We start from the raw sequence: 24,223 nt of genomic DNA on the forward strand, positions 1-24,223 counted from the left end.
GATGGTCCCAAAAAGCTCGCCCCTTAATTCCCCCTTATAGATGGCACTGTCTCCACATGACTGTTCTTCAATATTTATGTTTGTGTTCAACCACCATCAGATACAGTGGGGGTCCCCAGTCTCTGGAACCTTTATTTCAGGGGTTGTGGGATGAAAAGGTTGAGAACCACTGCCATAGACGAATGCATAGAAGTGTTTTTACTCCATTCTTTTTGTGATTTCTTGTGTTTTCCCCCAAATTCTGCCAAAGTAACATTCCAACACATTCCTGGTGATTTCCCTGAAAGTTGTGGCAAAAAAATTGGTGAATGTTTATTTTGGGGTTTTGGGGTTTACACGGAAAGATCTGAATCTGAAAATGAATGTCTGGTGGTATGAGGTGATATCAGTAGGAATACTGGGAACAAACTGGACCAGAAATAGAGCCAATCACTGTAGTCTTTGTCTAGAGAAGAAACACAAGAAATCACAGCAACAATTAGGTAAAAACACTTCAACACTTCTATGCATCTATCTACTGGACTCCACATCCCATGATGCAATGTGGCAAACTTTTCCAAAAATGTCTTAAACTGTTTATGAGAGCTGCTATTTAAAAAAAACTTTTTCTTGTGCAGTGACAAACAAAAGGGTTCTGATTCTGAGTCTTCTTCAATAAGAGAGTATTGACCAACAAAAGGTTTTTAGAAATTTCTAAACGATCTTCAACTTATTGATCTATGAGGCCTACACTATGTGTTTATCTGATTAATAAAAAAATATTGTTCACAGCAGCTTTAGATAGTAAATATTAAGACATTTGCTTTTGTCTTTACACAGAATTGTCCCATGAAAGAACTATTGTAGCATGCTGTGATGAAGTTTACACATAAACAACAATGTTTCCACCTTGTGAAGCTGGGTTGCGTAAAGAGTCTTGCCAGCTTCCCTTCTTTGGGGACAGACTGCTGTTGTTGTTCAGTGAATCCTACAGAGAACAGAGTGAAGGGCGTCATTATAAACACTAACTTTATGTTCCATCTCTTTATTTTATTTTTAATTTCAATCATTCATTCATTCATTTGAGATTGTATCTTTCTCACACACACACACACGCACACACGCCCTTCACCTGCGACACAGCAGTGGTGAGGTTTAGAGTGGTCGGTCGGCTCTTCAGAGTCCCAAGGGTGGGGGAAGGAGGAGGTGAAGCTGAGGGAGACGGGGGTGCATCAGGGTCCACCTCTTCATCCTCATCCTCCTCATCATCGTCCTCATCTTCATCGTCTATCATCTCAAACTCCTGGAAGTCGTCTTGAAAGGAGCACACTGGGTGGTGCAGGTCACTTTTCTCCAGAATAAGGGAGTCCTGAGGCCAGAAGAGAGAAATTATTATTTTTATTAGCCTTTATTTAGCCACGTAAGATTGGCGTATGGCAGACATAGGCAACTGGCGGCCCGGGGGCCACCTGCAACCATCAGTCTGATTTTGTGAGGCCCCAAAGAAAACACAAAAGCAAAAAAAAAAAAAACAACTGCAAAAATGCATAAGATGACAAAATGAAATGCACAACTACAAAAACAAATGTACACAAAAAAAAAATGATAGAATAATACACAAAGCAACAACGAAAATATACATATTACTCCCAAAAAAGAAAACACACATCCTGATGGAAAAAATACACATAATGACAAAATAATATACAAATTGAAAACTAAAATACAGAAAAAGAATTCAACCTTACTCACATAACACACAATATGACTTAAAAAAATACACACAATGACATAAAAATATACAAAAATACACAAAAAAAGGACTCCAAAAACAGAATATGACAACAAGAAATGCTCAAAATTATTCGCAAAACACACAAGATAACAATATATAAGGTGACAACAAATATACACAAAAGGACTCTAAAAACTGATAGAATGATAGAGTAATACACTAAACAATAGCTTAAATACACAAAATAACTAAAAAAAATGGACATTATGGACATAAAAATACACAAAATGACATGCAAATATACAGAACAACATAAATATGCAAAAAATACTTAAAATGTTCTCACAAAACACAAAAGTTGATTCCAAAAATACACAAAATTATAGAAAAATATACAAAATTACAAAAATATAAAAAAAAGGACTCCAAAAATAGGACAACAAAAATGTACAAAATTACTTGCAAACACAAAAGATGATAAAAAAAATATGTAAGATGACAGAAAAATATACAAAATGACTACAAATATTCACAAAAGGACTCCAAAAACAGACAATACAAAATGACCAAAAAATATAGGACTTAAAATGTACTCACAAAATGACAACAAAAATACACAAAAAAAGACTCCAAAAACAGAATGACAGCAAAAAAAATGCACAAAATTACTCACAAAACATTCAAGATGACTATAAATTTACATGAAATGAAAGAAAAATACACTAAACAACAACACACATGAATTCTTCTTTGTTGTGTCCTGTGTTAATGTCAAATGCTGACATTAATATTGATAATGCCCTTGGATCACACTATCATATATTTGTGATCCAAGCTGTGGTTGGAAACGTTGAAACTACAAAACAAGACAAACAGCACCTGTGTAAGGGAGTGATCGTGATTCTAGTTATTGGTTTAAATCATTTCTCCCAATGTGAACTGGTTTGTCTGGGACGGAAGAAATGGAAGAGAATGTCTGCAGGTGAAGAAGAAAAGAGGCGTCGATAAAATTGTCCTCTCAGCTCTTCTCAGGTTTCAGCTCTAGTTTCCTGGAAGGATGTGTACTAATAAAATATTTTAGGACGGCGTTAGCATGTCTGTGTGTGTGTACATGTGTGTGTGTGTGTAAAATAAGCCCATGTAAGGAATATTTTTATATCAACTAAAGCTTGTTTTTTTCTTGTCATGTTACACTTTGCATTTGGGAAACCGTACTGAGGGAAGAGAAGCTCTTTCTGTTTGACAGTGTAGTCGAAATAATTGATTTGAGTGTTGCTTTGAGTTTGAACAGCGCAGCACTTTCTCTGCCTCTCAGTGCATTTTGTTTAATGGACAACCTTCTCTCTCTCTCTCTCTACCACACAGTTCTGCTGATGTCTGGTGCATCCACTTCTGTCACATTTAACCATCTTTTGTGAACACAGAAGGCATATGTCATTATGTGGCCATTTTAAGTTGGGTTCTTACCCAATAATGCACTTTTACTAAAGTCTCACATGTGTTTTACTACAGATACAGAATTTCCTCCAAGATTTTTTGGTTCTAGCTGAATAACGATGTATAAATGTATATATATATATATATATATATATATATATATAAGGACAACAGGGCAAACAAGGTTCAAGAGAAAAGTAAATAATTAAATATAATCAAGTGTTGTGCATCAGCAACGATCGATCCCACAGTTCTTTGGTTACCAAGGACAACAACCCCCCCCCCCCCACACACAATGCCATGTGACTTTTGCTCTTGCTGCTGAATGAATTTAACCTTTATAAATAAGCCTCACGGGCATCAAAGGGCTGCTGGATTCAATGTGAATCTAATAAAGGGAGAATAATGAACAAACAGGGGTTTCTTCTCTGAATCAACTTTTTTTTATCAATAAAAAAATATAAATGGTAAAATCAAGGACATATTCATTTAAATGAGCAAAAAATATCTGTCAACAGAACAAGCAAAAATAGCTTGACGTAAGTAAAATACTCTCTTACACATTAATTTAATTAACAAAAAAATTCAAAATGTTTTTAATCTAAAAAATATATATATATATATACTTTTTTCACATTTGGACTATTATTTAATTTTTTTTTTTTTAAGTCTTATTCAGGAACCTGTATAATGTGTACCTACAGAACAGGCTGGATTTCTACATCACTGTGAGTTTAATGCATGTGTTTTTTCACAATAAAAAAACAATAGAAAATAAAACTAAAAGACTAAATGAAGGAAATGGCTAGAAATTCTCTTTTAAAACAAAAAACTGGTAAAATAAAAAGTAATCAACCAATATGACCCAGATATAGATTGTGATCGTCTGATCTCTTCTTGTCTGTTATCCTGGCATATAAAAATAAAGTTGATGTGAAATGAATTAATCAGTCAGTAGATAATTTTGAGCCAAAGGAAAGACGTGATAATAGACAATCTAAGCATATTTAATCTTTTTTTTATTAAATAAAATCATAGTATTGCCCTCAATGAACATGATTTACTTTAAAAATAAGTAAAAGCACTTCTATGCACCCATCTGCGCGACTCCACATCCAACAATGCAATGTGCAAAAATGTCAACACATTCATTTATGGTGTCCTGATGAAGACTCTGTGTCGAAACACGTTGAAATGACATCCCTGTGAAGAATAAAGGCTTTTTATCTCAAAAGTGCCTCAGATCCTCAGTTTTGGCTGCAGCTGCTACTTTGCATTGTTCTTTAACACTAAAAAGGCCAGTCACTGATCCCCTTCTTCAAACTAAAACTAAAAAACACTGGGAGAGCGCAGATCACGCTACAGCAGTCGTGCATTATCATCCCCAAAATCTAATCGCTTGTTCCTTTTCTAATTTCTGTTATTAATCAATTAAATAAATGAAAACCCATCCATCAGTTTTTGAGAGAGACTGTTGCTTGAAACGGGAAAAGACATGGACATGAACCTGAAGGATCCACGGGAGGAAGAAGCAGTTATTGGTACATTTTTTAGTTGGGTGTCATCTTTAACAAAGGGACAACTTCAGAACTTTGTTTTAATCAGTTCAACTAATTCATTCATCTAATCAGCATGTTGTCTATGTCTGAATTCAACGCTGTTGACAGATGTTGATTAGCCTATAACGCTAATGGAGGCCACCCAGTGAGCAATAGCTTTCATCTGTCTGTAAATCCCCCACACATCCAACCCAGTGTCGCCCCACAGCTGAGACGTGAACAGGACACCACTTTCTCACAAACTGAATTATGCATGTGTATCAATCAGAGTGAGATGGAGAAGAGGAGGGGTGTCATTAGAGAAATTGGAAGGAAAGAAAATAAATGGCGTTGAGTGTGCACGTGGTGAACCAAGACACAAAGAGATATTTCTTACTGAAAAGACATTTAAAAGTTGTAAAATAATACTAAACACATAGTCTGGTCTGTTAGAGGACAAATTGTGCAAATTTGTCTAAACGCATGAAATTTGGAACACTTGTGCTTTTTGACCAGCTGGATTCAAATCTGTGGGGAGCCAGGGGCAATTCTCAATGGGGTCACCATTTTGAACAATTCAAAATGGCAGCCACCCAAAAACAGGTTTTTCTGTTACGAGCCAACCAAAAGTCACATAATTACAATTAATAACACTTTTCTAAGGTTTTGGACCTCAGGGATACTAAATATGATGCGTATTTGACAGTAACCTACACTAGCATCGCCATATTGGAAAATCCAATATGGCCACCTATGAATATTTAAAGCTGCAGTTTGTAAGTTATTTTTTTGGCATCATTTGGTCAAAAATCCATAATCATCTTTCAGCATATTGTAATCCAAAGTGTTCTGAGTGGACAATAAATCTCATCTCCTTCTCCTGGCCCTGAAAATGAAGTTTATAAATCCAGGAGTGTGACACTCCTAGAATTTGGATGTCAGCCAGTGTTACTATTGGCTGCTTGACTGAAGTCAGGTGCGTTCAGGTACCATCGGTAGTAAACGTGCATTTGCGGACGTTTCAACAGAAGTCCCCATAACAGCATAGGTCACAACAGCTACATGGGAAACCAAGCGGAAAAAGGCAGACTGAGGTGGAGAAGCAATAGAATAAAGTCAAAAACACTGAGGAGGCACGGATCGCTTTCACTTTTAGTCCTCGCGGACCTCCGTGACTGCGGAGGGTCCGCTGCACACACACTGGTGACAGAGAGAGAGTGAGAACAGAATAAATTGTGTGTAAACCTAAGAGAAGCTTATTCAAGGTGAATTAGTTTTACAGTCTGAATGTGGCTGTCGCTCAGAGCGACTGTGTGTGCTCTCTGGCAGGGAGGAGCCTACAGCAGTAGCTGCTGCTTGGGACAGTAACTACAGAATGATACATGCACTCATGTCAGAGTCTCGAAAACACCAGAAAAATCTCCACTAACACAAGATATAATGTCCCTACATTTGTCACTCGTCCCTATTGAAAAAAAAGTTTCTAAAAGCGTTCACAAAATACCGGTAAAGGAGGTTGAGTTTCGGTTTCGGTTTCAAAACAAGGACAGGAGACAGGATTCTACAAACTGCAGCTTTAACATTGAGCATTTAAGACCAAACATGTCTGGTTGGCTAGTAACAGAAAAACCTGTTTTTGGGTGGTGGCCGCCATTTTGAATTGTTCAATGAATTGCCAATGTTCAATACGGCAACCCCATTGAGAATTTGCTCCAGCTCCTGGCAGATTTGATTTCAGCAGGTCAAACACTGTGTGCCAAATTTCATGCTTGTAGACAAATGTGCATGATCCCTTCTTAAAACCCCCAAACAGACCAGGGTAGGAGTAGAGTTTCAAACATTGACCTTTATCATCTTTAACACTAGAAGTCCCACAGAGGTGTCAAATGAACTTTTTACCTATAAAACCCAGAGAGGTGTCATTTGACCCAAAGAGAACACAAAAATTATTTATTTTTAATGACAGTGTGGTGTGAGAAATGTGCAAAAGAACAACTGTGATTTGTTTTCAATGGTTTTTATTTGTGTAAAAAAAAAAAAATAAAAAAAAATAATGATAATAACAAAGCAACTGTGCACATATTTAGAAGAATCTCCTTCATCCTCTTATTGAGACTCGTGACATACTTGGCACTGCCACGGTATCTCTCTCCTACATTTGCCACATGTGTATTTGTGGCAAAGAACACATCGCACAGTTGCGCTATTGCTCTTGCAGCAATGGTTGATCTGACACTTAGCCCTTTTCCCAGGGCCAGGTGTAGGCGGTTGTTGTTGGCGCAGTTGCTCTTTGAGTGCCTTCTTTTCACTCACATGAGAGTTAGCCAACTCTCTTGCTAGCTGAACCAGGAAGTCCACCCGTCTCTCCTGCACCCCGGTGCATGCTTGATAAAGCAGATGTGCATTGAGTGCCACCATGTCGATCATGTTGTAGAACACGGCGACTGGCCATCGCCGTGTTCCTGTGCGCACACTGTACTCCCGCACCATCTGGTCCATCACATCCACTCCGCACTTTGTGGTGTTGTATTGGGTGATGGTGTTTGGCTTCCTTTTGATGGTTTCCTCAGTCTCAACCACGCTGTGCATGCTGCTGAGAATGTAGACGGTCTTTTTTCGTTTGGGCGCATACACCGTCAGCGTGGCACCAGTGGTGGAAAACACCTAAAAAAGAAGAAATTGTTGTTATTATAGCGGTTTTAAACACAATGACACACTCAGAGGTGTTGATGGAATAAAAAGACCAACAACATACCTGAGTGGTGAATTCCTTGCGGTCCATCTTTCTAGTTGACTGAGGAATTTCCCGGCGAATCTTGTTGACTGTCCCGAGGATGGTGGTTTTCCGGCTGAGCAGTCGTCGTGCAAGTGTCAGTGATGTAAAGAAATTGTCCGTGGTGACCGTCCTGCCTTTGTCCATAAATGGTTCCATCAGCTTCATCACCACACTCTCAGAAAGTCTCTCCTCACTGGGACGACTGGGGTCCTTTCCAAGATATGGGAGGACATTGCAGATGTACTTTGTTTTCAAATCACAAGCCACCCAAAACTTTATGCCAAATTTGTCGGGTTTTGTTGCAATGTACTGCAGGAAACAGCAGCGAGTCTTCGATGGGAAAAGCTGTTCATCAATTGTGATGTGTCGACCAGGGTTGTAGCATGTGATGCAGTTGGTAACAAACGATCCCCACACATCCGAAATTGCAGCAAACTTATCTGTCTGCACTCGCTCACTGCGCGTAAACATGTCATCAAATCGTAGGTGACGCATGATGTCTTGGAAACGGTTTCGTGACATAATTCCAGTGATAAGTGGGTTTCCCAGGCATGCTGACCAGCTGTCACGCAGAGATGGAACCTTGGTCACCCCCCTCAAAATAATAACAGAAATAAATGCCATTAGTTCATGGAGGATCATGAACCAGTCCGTCTGCTCTGTTTGCCGTGCATGCTGAATAGTCCATTCTTGAATGGTACGGAGCATGCCAACAGTAATGAAACAGAGGAAGCTCTGAAGGCGACTCCTGATTCTTCTTCTGGCCTTTGCTGTTGGCTCTCCATCTGCAGCGTACGGTTCCATTGGAGTGAAACGGAGAATTGTACCCACATGTTCTTCATGCCACACTGTGCCCTCTTTCGCCGTCTCTGTGGGCTCACTCTCCAACCGAGCTCTCTTTTCCCGATGAGGAGCAGTCTCGTCATCTGCAATGTCAACAAATTCAAATTATTCTTTTGTTTGGTTTTAAATAAAAATAAAGTCAGGAAATGAAAATAGGATGTTTGGGAAATCTAACCTGAAGACAGCTCAGAGTCCGAATCCGAATTTGGCTGAAGGTTTATGTCCTCTCCATCTGAGTCACAAGGGTTTGCCTTGTTCAGGATTAATTCCAACGCTTCTTGAGTGGTAAATCTTCTCTGCATTTTGAGTAGAATAAGTGTGGAGTATCAGCAGGTGGAAGCAGCCAGCTATTTATTCCCCACAGCACAAAAGGCTGCATGACAACAGGGTATTCCAGGGGTGTCCAATTCCGGTCCTCGAGGGCCACTAATCAGCACACCTTATTCAAATGATCATCCAGCTCTGCAGAAGCCTGATAATCATTTGAATCAGGTGTGTTGGAAGAGGTGACTCTGTTTCTTTCAATGTTTGTAGTCTGTGTTTGTTCTCCCCCAGCATCAAGCAGAACGAGTTAATGAACGGGGCATTGTGACTTTAGCTTCCAGGGCACTTACCCCTAACATTCCAGACTTCCATTGTTAGAGTCAGGCTCTCCCCCCTGCTGATTTCTCAGGTGATTCATTTACAAATGAATAGATGCAAATTGTAGCCATCAGAGTCGTCAGTTTGGTCCTAGAGTTCATTTGACCCTGCTCTGGGACTTCTGGGGGGATATAGAAATCCCTGGGACTTCTAGTGTTAATATGACTTCATCTCACTAATATGTCATATTTATGTATATTTCCTGTCACAAAGTCTAAAGAGCTCTCTATATCAAGTCCTGAAGCCCATAGCAAGTTACATTTAATCTGGGATTAGGGCCAAAGGATAAGATTAGCTTTGCTTCCTAAATATGAAGGACATGCAGCTCAATGTGAAATGAAAAGCTGTCTTCATCCGCAAAGTGTGACGGAAAAGCTGCTGCTGCTGATGATAATGATGAGGATGAAGACGATGAAGAGCTGACAGTGTCACTCGTGCTCCCTGTGAATATTCTACTGTCATGTTTTTCTGACGCATTTATTAAAAAAAGGCCCCGACAGGGTCAGAGTGCGACACGTTGTTTTGGCGTGCATTTTCGGCACTTTTAAACCCTTCCCACACCTGATGTTCCATTTGTTGACCCATTACTTTTAACCTCTTTTCACCATATTTCTTGTTTATTTTTGCCAATTTAACCACATTCTAGATTTGTCATGCCCATTATTTGCCAGTTTAAACTAATTGATGCTACTTTTTAAATTACAATACCCCAAACCACACACACAGATGGAGATATTCTAAAGGAGACGGTCACTGTGTCCACAATCCACTTGACTGCAGCAGCAGCACATGTAGCGTTAGATTGTCAGCATTAGCTCTGCAGAAAGCCTCATGATAACCAATCATGTTAAAAGGAAAAGTCGCAGGTTCAACCACTGCTCATTTAACATGAACAGATGTTGGTTGCACTTCATTTTTGATATTAATATTGTAATATTTTTATGTTGAAAAAACAAGCAGAAAAGTCAGGTAAACCTGATGTGTATTGAGTATTGAAAATGAGAGCATAGAAATTGATTTCAGGTCACTGAATTGCTTCAGATTGCATTGTTTTAAATTAATCAATATCATCCATGAATCGCATCGGCAACAATGAATCTTGATTTAAATCGAAATGTTGCTAAAATAAATCGGTACCAGTGACGTGCAGTCAGGGTAGGCAAAGTAGGCAGTGCCTACCCAAGGGTGAATATTGATATTTTGATTATTTGTTTTAACTATAATATAATTATAAATGATTTATTTTTCAATTTTCGATAGCCTACAGCAGCTATAAGTTTGAAAGTGTCAGAATTTTGTGTGTTTCATAGACCAAATGACTCAACGGCGCTATTTCCTGGTACTGCTACACAGTCTCACTCCGTTGTAAGGCAGGAGGAGGCCACACCCCCTCCCAAAAGCACATTGCTGCTCTGCCTCTGGCCCCATAGCGTGTTTTTATGTTTGCACATGCGCAGTCAGTTCCCCAAGATGAAAACCATTTACCTCCAAAGGCAGCTCTTTACGCTGCCAATGGACGTAACCGTGCTATGCTAAATGCTATACGTACCTTCACAGTGCATTAGTGAATTGATCCAATGTGGCCTGCTACGTTCTCTAGCTAGTGGGCGGGATAACACTACAGGAAGGATGACAGCGCTAGAGACGATAAAGAAACTTTCTTTTGAGGAAAAACAAAAGCTTTTAAAAGATGGGAGACCAACACCTGAGTTACCAGATCTTCAGCAAAGGTAAGGTCAGAAAATGTTTCATACTTTTCACAGTGAATGGCTTTGTGGATGCTCCTCACTGAGGCTGTTTCGATTTGTTGTTGTTGTAATTTTCTCTGTGTTTCTGTGTTTCCAACACAAACAATGAATTTGCTGCCGTGTCATGAGATATATCTTGTTGGGAGAGTAAGGAGGCTATATTCAATAATTGTTTATGTTTCTTTAATGGTGTTTATGATGTTGATTTTGTTTGATTATCACTTGCCAGCAGAAACATATGAAATTGTCACTGGTGGTCTCGATTTGCAACGTGCCTATCCAACCCTAGTGGTCACGGCACGTCACTGATAGGTACGCTCCTCATACTCTGTGAACCTGAAGATCTTTGAACAACATGTAAGGGGAAAACATCTCAGTTCCAGAATAGCGTGCTTGCTCTCATTCAATGTATTTAGTTAATGGATTAAAGTGGAAGAAGCTGCTCTGAGATTAACCCTAAGGACCTGACCATCCCTGAGCTGAATCCTGATCCCCGGCACTTCAGCAGAGAAGAAAAGTGAGAAAAGAGGAAGATAAGGAAAAGACCACCTGAGGAGGGGTGAAGGCTCATAGCAGAGGAGAACAACCTGGGATCAGCAGCTCCGTCTCTAGGCAACACTGCACAGGGACGGGGGGAGGAGGGGGGTTGTTTCTGCATAGCAGCAAACTGCACTGGGTCATCCACCCTCTGCTGCAGCATGGCTCAGAGCCACCAGCATCACTCACACACACACACACACACACACACACACACATGCGCGCTCCCCACAGGATGGAGAGTCAGGAACAACAGGAAGTGTTGTCATCCATGTCAGATATGTAAACTAATGACGCTTCATATCAGTGACTTTAATTAAAATCTAGAGCTAATGAATGAGTAGCAGTTTCACACATTCAACTGTGATGCACAATGATGATTTCTATTAGTGATAGACCGATACATCGGCCGGCCAATATTATCGGACAATTTTTGCGTTTTTTACGTGTATCGCATCGGCTGATTAGTGCTGTTGCGTTCGCCAATCCACATTATTTACAGAGAGCAGAAATATGTTTTACTTGTTCTTGTTCTACATCACGTGTTTTAATATTTGTTAAATATTTTTTACTTGTTGTTCTATTTCACCTTTGTTCATTTCAACAAATATTCCTTTTATTAAAATTGAGACTCATACTATTTGTTATCATCATTGTGCAATTTTTATGATGTAAATTGAGGAAGCACAAGTAGTATTGGCTCCAAATATCGGCTCAAGAAAGTCATCAGTCCGTATCAGTCATCGGCTAAGGCTGATGGGAAAAAAAATCAGCATTGGCCCGAAAAAATACATATCTGTCTATCCCTAATTTCTATGATAGATCTTACATTGCAATGAGTCACTCTTATTGTTCAATGTCACACAATACTCAGTGAATCTAATAAGCATTGGAATGAGTGCAGGGAAAGCTAGCTCAGTTTGTTTACAGAGTGTAAACGTTGAAAAATAGGAGCAGCTTTTCTGTGGAACAAGATCACTCTGAGAGCACAAACCTAATCTCCTCTTTGCCAGATATTGACAGTGATCTGGGTCATTAATCCTGATCATTGTACCATGATCATTCACACTTTAAAGACTTGGAAGAAATGTATTACAACTATTAATAACAGTACAGTAGGTCACGATGTATGGACATTCCCATTATTTCAAAAAATTGCGATGAAATGCGCATTCCAGATTAAACTCGTTGGGATAACTGATGAACCAACCCGACAGGGCTAACACGTAAAAAATATACAAAACAACAACAAATATACACAAAAGAACTCCAGAAACTCCTAAAATGACAGAATGATACACAAAACACCAACAAAAATAGACAAATTAATTCAAAAACACACATCCAAATGACAAAAATACAGAATATACAAAATAAAAACAAAAGTACAAGAAAAAAACGACTACAAAAATAAAGAGAAAATGCACAAAATTATTTGTAAAACACACAAGATGGCTAGAAAAATATACAGAACGACAACAAATATGTGCAAAAGGACTTCAAAACACATAAAATGACAAATACACTAAACAACAGCAAAAAATAGATCACTCACACTTTAAAAGCTTGAAAGAAGTAAATTAAAACCATTAATAACCATACAGCCATTCATATCTTATTAAATCAAAACAAAGGTTAAAAAAACGGTGTAACCTTTTTTGAAAAAATAAAAATATGGTTTATTCTTCTTCAAATCTCATTAAAATATATATTGATACCTAATCATTTTAGAACAGTAATAAAGCTCTTCATTCTTCAACCACTGGCCTAAGATCCATCTTTGATTGAAAGTTAAAAGACAACAAAAATATTGTTTAAAATCTTCTTTTATATAGTTTTCCGTACTATTTTGTTACTAAAATGATGTTTTTGTTGATAAAATTATCATCTCTGTAATAACTCTTTACATGTTCCCGTTTTTTTTTTTAATCTATATTCAGCTAAAGGTTGATCTTAGATAATTTAATGTTTGTCTCTAAATAAATGTTATAGAAATGATGTGCACATGTCACTGATGAACCAATGATAAATAAACAGTGTGTCTACTGACTCTCACCTTCTCGTATGGATCTGAGTCATAGTTGAGTCCAATGCCACAGTCGTCTGTGATTTCTGAGAGATCTTCATCATCAAACTCTTCCAGGCTGATGTCGTGCGAGGGCCTGTAAACACATGATGGACAGTATATATATATCAACAACACGCTGTGAAAAAGAGCGTTGATACCTGTGATGTGTCTCTGTCAACAGTGGATGATTCAGAGGGGACTTCTCTTTGATTTATGTGACCACATTGAACCCTGATGGAGAGAAAGCTGCTCTCATTCATGAGCTGTCAGACACACAAAGACCTCTGTCCCTGTTTCAAACACAGCACTCAGTCCGTAGAATGGGAGAGGAACAGGGAAAAACTGCTCCACGAGAAAAAGAAATGTTTTCACTGACTTTGGCAGATTTCCTAAGGTTCAGTGTTATCACTCATTTGCAAGGCTAACGCAATTTTACCCTTTTCCATTTTGTTTCTGTTTCATTATCTTTTCCAAACAAGTTGTCATTACAGGCCCGAAATCATGCCAAACATGCTTATTCATATACCATAAATGTAATTAAATAGTGTTTTTAAATTCATATTTCTCTGCTGTATTTGCACCAAATGCGATGTCCGAAGTTTGAGATTGACATGAGATTTTGCATGAGATTTGACGTTTCCTAAAATCGTCCACATATTATATAATATATAATTTGCAATAATAAGTGAAATCCATTTTTTCTGTCCATTTTCCACAATCAAGTATCTGGCTGTGTTGTAAATGTCTTACTAATGTACTACTCATACTAAGTCTGACGTCAAATATAGCATGTAGTGCGTTCACATTAGGTAGTATGAAAAGATAAAAGATTGAGTATGCGAGAAATGCTAAACTATATAGGGACATTTTTTAACTATGCATGATGGGCACAGTAGTCATACTCAAACGTCCCATGATGCATTGCGACTGCGTAAAATGGTCCTGGGACCGACGTCACAGACTGAGTTTACCTCATACTGAAATCGATTATGAGCATGCGCAACTACCGGAAAATGAATTATTGCGAGTTCCGCTGTGATTTTTGCTACTTCCGCCGTGCAAAGTGAGTGACAATTTCAGTCAACAAGTTGAGTAAAGTAATAGTGTCTCATGCAGCAATCTCAATACGAATAGGAATACAGTAGTTTATTCTCCAAAAAAACATGATTATAATAAAACTCAATACAAAAAGGAATAATTTATTTTCCAAAAAAGACATGATTATAATATTCATTGCAATAAACAACAGTTAACCTAATGTAACTTTACAATAATAAGCTTATGTATTTATATAAATTAGCAATCTGATGATGACAATGATCATATTTTTTGTCATTTGTCCATTTTTTATCGATGGTCGACTGATGTGATGTTTTAAGTATTTTTTTATATCAGTACAGCACAGGTACATCTCAGAATGTAGCAGTCACGTACTGAGATTAAAAGACAATCTCAGTACGGAAGTAAACTCAGTCCGTGACACCGGCTTCAAGCCAAAAATCAAACATCACACTTTCAAAACAAAAGCATCTCTTCTTGTCTTCCATTAGTTTTTAACACTTTTGTAAATAAGGCTGTTGTTTTTAAGTTAACTGGAAGTTTTGTCACTCCTAAATGGTGATTCTCCAAAAATGAAACGTGTATATGTGAGTTTTGGATCAAATGAGCACATGTTGATATTCTACTTGGTCACTTTCTGACTTTAAAAGTTTTCAGAACTTTCAAAGATGGAGAATCAACAGATAAATTTAGCCTCAGTGTGCTTCAGGTTTTTGTTTTTGTTTCCAAATGCATCTTGTGAAACTGGGAGCGCTCATCATCCTAATCATACTAATAGTATATAGTAGACAGTATATACTCTTTGAGTTTGTAGTATATGGATGTCTCTCGGGCCAAGTTGTGACCTTTAAATAGAAATGTTTCTCCAACATTGTGACATAAAGGTCAAAGGAGAACATAAGCAGAACACATTGGGGAGCAGACAAAATTCAATGGGGGGGCATTAAGAAAACTGCTGAGGGGCACACATTTTTGCTCATTCCTGGAGTTATTCTAAATACTATACAGTACATATTTTTGGCATTTAAAAACACTGCACCAAACAGCAGATGAAAGCCTAAAAAATGGAGGCATATAACTTTTTTGTGAGTGGGTGGGTCCACAACCTCGGTACCAAACGGCTCCACGATGATTATCGTTTGGTCTTCGCCAGGGTGAGTGTTTGATCTTATACTATTTTATGTGTTAAGATGCTAGCAGCTAGCAGTAATAGCTATAATGTAAACAAACATGCAAAATATCTTAACGACGACGTTAGCCTGAAAGTCAAGGATACATGAGGTTTGTTTGTCACATACATATATACTACTACTGCATACTACTTTATGTAGTGAAATAGCATTTGGGTGTTCAGCTTTTACTGTGCACGGTGTGCAGGGGTGAAAAAAAGAAGGTAAATAATACAGGGGTCTATTCTCCCGTCTCGATTGAAGCACCTTTTTGCGAGCCTGCAGTTACGCATCATTAATTAAGTCATCTGTTATGAATGTTTCACTTGTTATTTACTCTTGTAGTGTGAGCAAACTGTGGCTTTAAGTTGTACACAGTGTTAAAATGGTTTAATCATTCTGACATCATCAGAGTTTGTAACGAGCAGCAACAGCAGCACACATACAGTACACAGGCTCCGCAACGCACGAATAAAATATAATGAAATGTAAGACATTTTGTCCCGTCTACAACTGGTAAATGTGAACATATCAGTAACGCTGATGGTCAATCCTTTGGCGTGCTTGTGTACACAGTCAGAGCCAATCAGATCTCGTCGAGTTACAAAAAGTTTGTCCCAGAGTGGGAAGAGTGGAGTGGGGGGGGCACAGCCCGCGAATGCCCCCCCGTGATGCCGACACTGCTGGGGAACCCAGTGTTTTTCTGTAATGAACCATGCATGCTCCTATAAGTTCTTTCATTAGACTCAGATTTGTCTTTGCTACATTAGCTTCAGCAGGCTTTCATTAGCGCTGCAGTTTGCTTAAAATAACTTTAAAGAATTGATGCACTGCAGCTTTTCAGCTGAGAAGAGTAAAGTGTATGGCTCCGGCTTACATAGCTCTGTCATATGATGTATTATACACACAACGTAATTTGAGCCATGGACCAAACAAGGACGAGGTTATTATTATCTCAAAGGAGAACAAAGTCACTGTAGGCACAGTTTACACAGGCTACAGGTAGAGATTAAATAATAGATTCATCACCTATCAGGAGGATTCAAACCTCCACCAATAAAATGTAACATGAATATTCTTTCCAACTGCATTTTTTTAGTTGTACATTTTTTTTAAATGCATAGTATATATGAACTCACTGAGATGTTTTTAATGTTACTCTCTAAATTTTTTTTTGTAATTTATTCTGTTATTCAAAGTGTCAAAATATCATGTAATGCAGTATAATTTTTTTTTTAAAATGACTCTCAATCTATTAAAATATATGTTCTGCTCTATTTTAGTTCTATTATAGTCCTGTATACGATTTCAAAGTATTTCTATTTTTATTTCCATCACTATATTCATGCAAACATTGTCCAATGATTAACATTTTATGAAATATCATGCGGTGAAGTCCTTATACGTCATTTAACCATAAATCAAAAATTATTCAGTTTTGGACGAGAATTCAAGAAATCATATATTTTTTCAGCTTAGGTGCAAAATCACATCAGAAACACAAAAAAACCAGGTGTGTCCTTACTGTGATATATTTGAAATTTTATTTTGGTCAAAAATTACAATGCAAACTGTTATTTTCATAAAGAAAAACTTAATCTTTATAATCAGTTTGTTGTAAGATAAATGCATCAGATCTTAATGAAAGAAAAATGCAGATGTTGCCAGGAGCAAAACAATTTGTATTTGTTCACATTTAATTGTCTACGGGAACTGTTGGATATCTTATTTTGAAGGTAAATAAGAAATAAGGTTGTTGTGTTTCCTCCTGACTGTCTTCCACCAAATTTGCACAGTTTTTGATTTAGCAATTAAAGCTTTTCTCATTGTCACAAAGACTGTTCCACTTTAATGACTGCAATAGCTAAAGGAGCTATTGCCTCCTGTAGTTTTAATGAATAGGTCTTTGCTTTGGCCATCTGTTCTATTCATTCATCTATTATATCTTATTTCTACCCTATTCTCCTTCTCCATTACTGTTGCAAAAGAAAACTGAATATTAAAGACAAACAGAAACACATCAACATTTGTGATAAGTCATCTGCAAATGAATATTATTTATTAGTGACACTTGTTCATGAGGCTGGTGATGTAGAACAGTGACTAACGCTTAGTGATCTTTACACCATGAGACACCACAGTGTCTGCAGTGTTGACATCCAGTGTTCAGCTTCACTCACACCATGTGATCTACAGTACCACGCCCTGTATTCCCAACAATGGGCTCTGACGTCACTTGTGTTGAGCTCACATCTGTGTGTGTGTGTGTGTGTGTGTGTGTGTGTGTGTGTGTTTGGGGGGTAGAGAGAGTTGCACTGACTGTAAACTGGTCACCGATACTGAAGAAAATCACAGCCGGAATGAAAAGTATCTTATTTATTATTGTTCTCCAACAGTTACAGATCATCAATGATTGGTTAGTGGTTCCCAAATATTTTCTGCTGCACCCCCTTTGAAGAATAATATTCTTCTTCAAAACAAAAACAAATGACATGAAAATTGTAATCACATATTTTAGAACACTAATATATGTGCAATGAAAAGACATGTTTTTTATGGGTTAGACAGACAGACAGACAGACAGACAGACAGACAGACAGACAGACAGACAGATAGACAGATAGATAGATAGATAGATAGATAGATAGATAGATAGATAGATAGGGGTGATGTCATGGCAGCGGGGCATGAGGGGGGCATGAGTTATTGTGCATGAAAAAAAAGTAATTAAAATAAATTCTTTGCACTCTAACAAGCTCATTATAACTGTTTATTTATCATCACAATTTTGACCTCAATATTTATTTTTTTTTACCAATTTTGTTGCGATGGGGGGGTGGGGCCTGACACTGTTTTATTCTTTAAAGGGGGGCACAACAGAAATGCTTGGGAACCACTGTTTTAACACTACATACTGTATATACAGTGTCGTGAACTTTTGTGATCATGACTCATCAATAGTTTCAATAGAAGTGTATGATTCAACTTTTGTTTTTGGAAAAAGGAAAACAAGGAAATTAAAATGGCAATAATTGTTACAATCAAATCCCAATACTCTCAATATCTCTGAATCGCAACACAATATTGTGTTATTGTGATAAAATCAAATAAGGACAAAAGCATGGAGGTTTGGGGTGTGTGTGTGGGGGGGGGGGGGCGGGGGGGGGGGGGGGGGGGGGGTCACTTCTGTAATCAAGCAACCTTTTGTATCATGAGAGCATGCTTCCCAATGGCATCATCTTTAAAAGGCTGAGATATCTGAAGTGGTTCCTTCTGACTCATTACCAGGATCACTCTTCTCATCCACTATCCATCTCCACTGGGCTTAAAAAAAAGCACACATGCACGTGTGCACGCACAAAGACACTTAAACCCATCAGTCATGCATTTATCCTGCTGGAGATCTCAGCATAGTCTGTGTGAAATAATCTGAATGTGAGGATTCGACTTAAAGGGATGTGTCTGCAGAAAAAACAGCATTTTTTTTATGACAAAAATAAGCCATTGCTATTGTCTTAAATTATAAGCAATAGCTACAGCTATAAATTATGTTTGGTAAATATCAAGTTTGAGTGGTACAAAGAGACAAAAATAGACGAGAGACAGAAATGAAATGTTTACGCTAAAAAGACTCGGTTTGATTTAAGCCTCTTACCACATGGAAACCCTGCCCACCGCATCTCCCTGTCCTCCTTTTCACTTTCTCCAACTGACTTCAAAGGGTATGGAGTCCAAAAGGATAGAGCAGAGCAGTAAACAAGGATTCATCTTAAGAGGCGACGATGAGGGAGAAAATCAAGCAAACGCAGACGAGAAATATCTAAAAGAATACTGAGGTTTCACTGAAACTGAGTATGACGGGGGCGCACGGTGGATTAGTGGTTAGCACGTCCACCTCACAGCAAGAAGGTCCTGGGTTCAAGCCCTGGGGTGGACTTGGGTCCTTTCTGTGTGGAGTTTGCATGTTCTCCCCGTGCTGCGTGGGTTTCCTCCGGGTACTCCGGCTTCCTCCCACAATCCAAAAACATGACTGTAAGGTTGATTGGAGTCTCTAAATTGCCCATAGGAATGAATGAGAGAGTGAATGGTTGTCTGTGTTGCCCTGTGATGGACTGGCGCCCTGTCCAGGGTGTACCCCCTATGAGAGCCGGAGATTGGCACCGGCAGACCCCCGCGACCCTGTTAAACGGGAATAAGCCGGTATGAAGATGGATGGATGAGTATGATGGAAAATCATCACTGTAAAGGCTGTTTTTATAAATGTGGTCATTTAATTTTGAGCATCAACAACCAAAATGTTTTTATATTGTCAACTAGTAGCAAATGTGAAAGGCACTTGTTTACAAGTGAAATCAAAATAAAAATAGGAATAAAACTTTAGAAAATCAAAATACATTAAGTGCGTTTGGCGTAATCCTGCTAACAGACACATTCCCTAAATGCTGACCACAACCCTACTTTACAATTGAGCATTACAACTGCTGCCTCAGCAAAAAGCAAAAAGCACACAACAGCGCAGCGGCTGCTCAGAACGCTAATCAATAAAATAGGCTGTTATAAAGTCATCAATAAAACCCACAGGGGATATTTATAAAAACACTAAACAAAGCTGATATATACAGATCTATGGAGATACACACCTCAACGTCAAAAATAAAAATTGTTCTTTAAAGTTTTCTCTCTCAGAAAAGAAGCTGCACAGTTTCATATATTTGTGTCACTCTGAGGAAAAGCATTGTCCTCCATAAGGATTATGTTGCCAAATGGAAACAGTAGATGGGAGGGATTATGTCAGCCAGATTATGGTGCTTCACTATCAAAACACTAACAACGGCCTCAGCTATGAAGCTATCAAAGAATGAAACCACAATTACACACAATAGGATAAACTTTATGTGCAATCAAACCTAATCAATATCACAAATGTTTTAAATATACATTTAAAAATATGCACAAGTGTTTAAATCGCGGCCAAGTTATAGAGCGACTTGTTTTTAAAATTCAGTGATTAGTGCTTCCCTTCCTGGCTATATGATATTCATACAGCAGAAATGGGCAACGGGAGACCCCAGGGGGCCCACGACCTAATTTTGTGCAGCCCCAAAAATAAACACACAAAAATCACCCCTAGAAACGTGTAAAGTTAATGGAAAATATAAAAAAAGACAACAAAAATACATAAAAGTGAGAGAAAAATATACAAAATGACAACAACAATACACAAAACGAAAGCAAAAATACATAAAAGTGAGAGAAAAATATACAAAGTGACAACAAAAATATGCAAAATGATAAACAAATATAAGAAATTTAAACAAAAATACACAACACAACAATAGTAACAAACAAAATGAGAAACAAATATACAAAGTGAATACAAAAATGCACAAAACAACAACAAAAATGCACAAATCAAGAGAATATACAAAACGAAAACAAAAATACACAAAACTACAACAACAAAAAATAAAAAAAAAAAGTGATAGAAACATATGTACAAAATGAAAACAAAAACACAAAACAAAAATATGACAAAAACAACATAAAGATAAGCAAAAATCATTAAAAACCAGTCAAATGACTCGGTTCCACTGAGTAAAAAAGGTCTCATAGAGGCTCTTGATCCGCTGATACAGCCTGATTCAACAACGAATAATTTGAATGATTTGAAAAATGGGGCACCCTGGTGCCACTGTGACACGTACATAGTTATGGACCCCATTTATATATTGGTATGTGCCAATGATTCGTTACCACCAACCATTGTAATATTTGACCCGCAAATAAATGAGAAATTTACTTTTGTTTCTTTTGGGGCCCCCTTGGGGCCCCTCTGGGCCAAAAAATCAAAAATCGGGCAATGCGTACACATCCATAGATTAAATCTACCAAATTTCAGCCCGATTTGTTCATGAATAACAGAGGAGTAGCGATTTTAACTAGTGTGAACAAGAACAACAACAACAACAACAACAACAACAACAACAACAACAAGAACAAGAACAAGAAGAACAAGAACAAGAACAAGAACAAGAACAAGAAGAACAAGAACAAGAACAAGAAGAACAAGAACAAGAAGAACAAGAACAAGAACAAGAAGAACAAGAACAAGAACAAGAAGAACAAGAACAAGAACAAGAACAAGAAGAAGAACAAGAAGAAGAACAAGAAGAACAACAAGAAGAAGAAGAACAACAACAACAACAACAACAACAACAACAACAACAACAACAAAGTGAGTGGCATTTTGAGTCCGGCCTAAATAATTGTGTTGTTTCCTGTGTTAATGCCAATGGACGGTGTGTGTGCATGTGTGTGTTGCAAGCTAGCTCGGGAGATTTCTCGGGAGGCATTAAAAGCTAATCAGAAGCTGGCATCAAATACGAGGAGGAAATGTATGAAAGAACAGGGACAACATGCAAACTACCCCACAGTGTCACTCGACCTCAGGAGTCGAACCCCATGTTTTAAAAGCTGTGATAAAGGAGATAAATCCTAGAAATAACATGTATGAAACAGAATGAGATGATAATTCTGGCAATTCTCAAGAATAAAAACTAAATAAGTTTCATTTTTAAAAAAGTTTTCAAAAAGCTGTATCTTTAAAATATTAGTCATTTATATTGTGTGACATATTTTAAGAAAGAATAGGCTACAATTAGCTAGTTTTAGGATATTTTTTAACTAAAAACTCGTATTTTGGTTGCACAAAATCTGCAGAAAAAAAACAGTTCTGTTCTAAGGCAAAAAGAAGAAGAAAAAAATGCACGGAGAATGGAAATCAATGTTTTTGTATCAGTTCCTCTCAGTCGCTTCCATCATATTGTTCAAATATGAAGGATTTGTTTAAATGAACGGGACATGTTTCCCAATTAGCATTCAGAAGCTGAAAGTCCATCCTAAACTACTGTAATTACTAAGACTTGGACAATACATCGTACATCACAGGACGCATCATTGACAGTACAAGTGGTATCGCGATATTGCGAACAAATGCCTTTTCATCTGTACTACATCTACAGTATCTCAAGCAAGCGTGTCTTTCCAACTGCAGAAGACATAGGCCGTGTTGTAAATGTCATACTAACGTACTACTCATACTAAGTCTGATGTCAAAATGAGTATATAGTGCGTTCACATGGATAGTGTGGAAAAATTGAGTATGCGAGAACTACAAGGATGTATACTATATGGGGAAAAACTTCAAGTTAAAAGTCAAACATCCCCTTTTCAAAATAAAAGCATCTCTCCTTGTCTTCCATTAGTTTTTTATATTGACGTGACGTACCTGGTCACATGACCACTTCTTTCTGAGAAAACATGGCACGGTAGGAACGTTTGGACAGAAGACCCAGACATGTCTTAGCTTTATACTTAAAGATTATTAGTGCTACATTAGACGTGAAACAACAAAGGAAAGCAGAGTGTTATAAGAAGGTATGAAGCCTCCATCTTCCTGCAGAGAAGTCTCACAAGAGATTTCACCAGTTACTAGTCTCCAAAACAACATTCAATGGAAACGTGTTCAAAGCGCAATTATACTTTGTCAAATTTTTTGAAATATTGCTTGTAATTTGTGTAAAACTGTAATGAAAACACAGCTATTGAGTTTGTAGTCAAAATCATAATCAGAAGTGCTTTATCTCAAGGGGAAATTACTTTTTACTTTATACTTGGCATATAATATGTTAGTGTGGCATTTCCAACACACCCATAGTCAACATCCAAAGGTCTGAGTTGCTGACAGAAAATGTAGACATGCTAACGTTGTTGAAAAAGAACATGTCATTATTTTATATCTTGGCTGTGCAGACTGTTTTAGTTTGACGTTTTAAAAACAAAACTAAAATGTAAATGAATGTGTAGGTAGGAATATACATGCATGTTTTTTGAAGAATGTTGTGATGATGACATTATTTAGTTTTTATTTTACAATGGCATGAATAGTCAATCCCTGTGGCACTTTTTAAGCACTTTAAATCAGAATAGTTGGTTTTATTTAGGGCTGGCAATATAGGCCAAATCTCATATCTTGATATTTTTTCTCAAAATGGCGATGTACGATATACATCTCAATCATTTTAATTCAAATGAAGTCTGACAAGAAGAACAATTTAGGGTTAAATTTGCTGATGAAAAATGCCACACAATCACATTTATTAACAAACAGCTGCACAATATGTGCCACTTCAGGCTTTTTTTTCTAAAAGGGGCAGCATGTGTGAGTGAGTTCTTTAGTGTGGCTTGTTTAGAGGAAGGTCTGGGTCAGGACGCACTGAGCAATTTATCTAACTGATCTTTTTTAATGCTGTTCTGAGAAGTTGTAGAAAAAAACAGTGACACCTAAAATGAGTATTTTCATACAAAATATTGTTATAGGCGATATTGGAATTTCCTATACAACGGAAATAGAAATCTTGATATATCTTGAATCTCTTGCCCAGGCCTACAGTATATGTCATTATCTTATTAGCTGGGCAGTGTGGACTGTTCTAGTTTGATGTTTAAAAAAAAAAAAAAAAAAAAAAAAAAAAGTTGTGTAAAATTCATGCAGGAGGGTTTTTTATTTTTTTAATTTTGTCGTGACGAAGACAAGATTTGGTTTTTATTTGACACTGGCATGAGTAGTCAGTCTTTGTTTTGGAGTTCTATTTGCAGAGTGTAACTTTAAATATATGTATATTCATTTATT

General features: G+C 37.6%; 1 protein-coding gene across 2 annotated transcripts in view; it reads right to left on the reverse strand.

The window, feature by feature from the left end:
- The window catches only part of mapk8ip2 (mitogen-activated protein kinase 8 interacting protein 2), a 38,134-nt gene that overhangs the window by 11,987 nt on the left and 1,924 nt on the right, over positions 1 to 24,223 (reverse strand). For both annotated transcript variants that reach the window (XM_028450402.1, XM_028450401.1), the window contains exons 2-4: positions 13,292 to 13,397; positions 1,112 to 1,348; positions 889 to 967 (exon numbers count right to left, since the gene is read on the reverse strand). In XM_028450402.1, coding sequence (XP_028306203.1) covers positions 889 to 967; positions 1,112 to 1,348; positions 13,292 to 13,397 — 422 coding nt within the window. The remainder of the gene's footprint in view (positions 1 to 888; positions 968 to 1,111; positions 1,349 to 13,291; positions 13,398 to 24,223) is intronic.

The sequence above is a fragment of the Gouania willdenowi genome, chromosome 6 (assembly GCF_900634775.1).
Source record: "Gouania willdenowi chromosome 6, fGouWil2.1, whole genome shotgun sequence".
NCBI classification, from domain to species: domain Eukaryota; kingdom Metazoa; phylum Chordata; class Actinopteri; order Blenniiformes; family Gobiesocidae; genus Gouania; species Gouania willdenowi.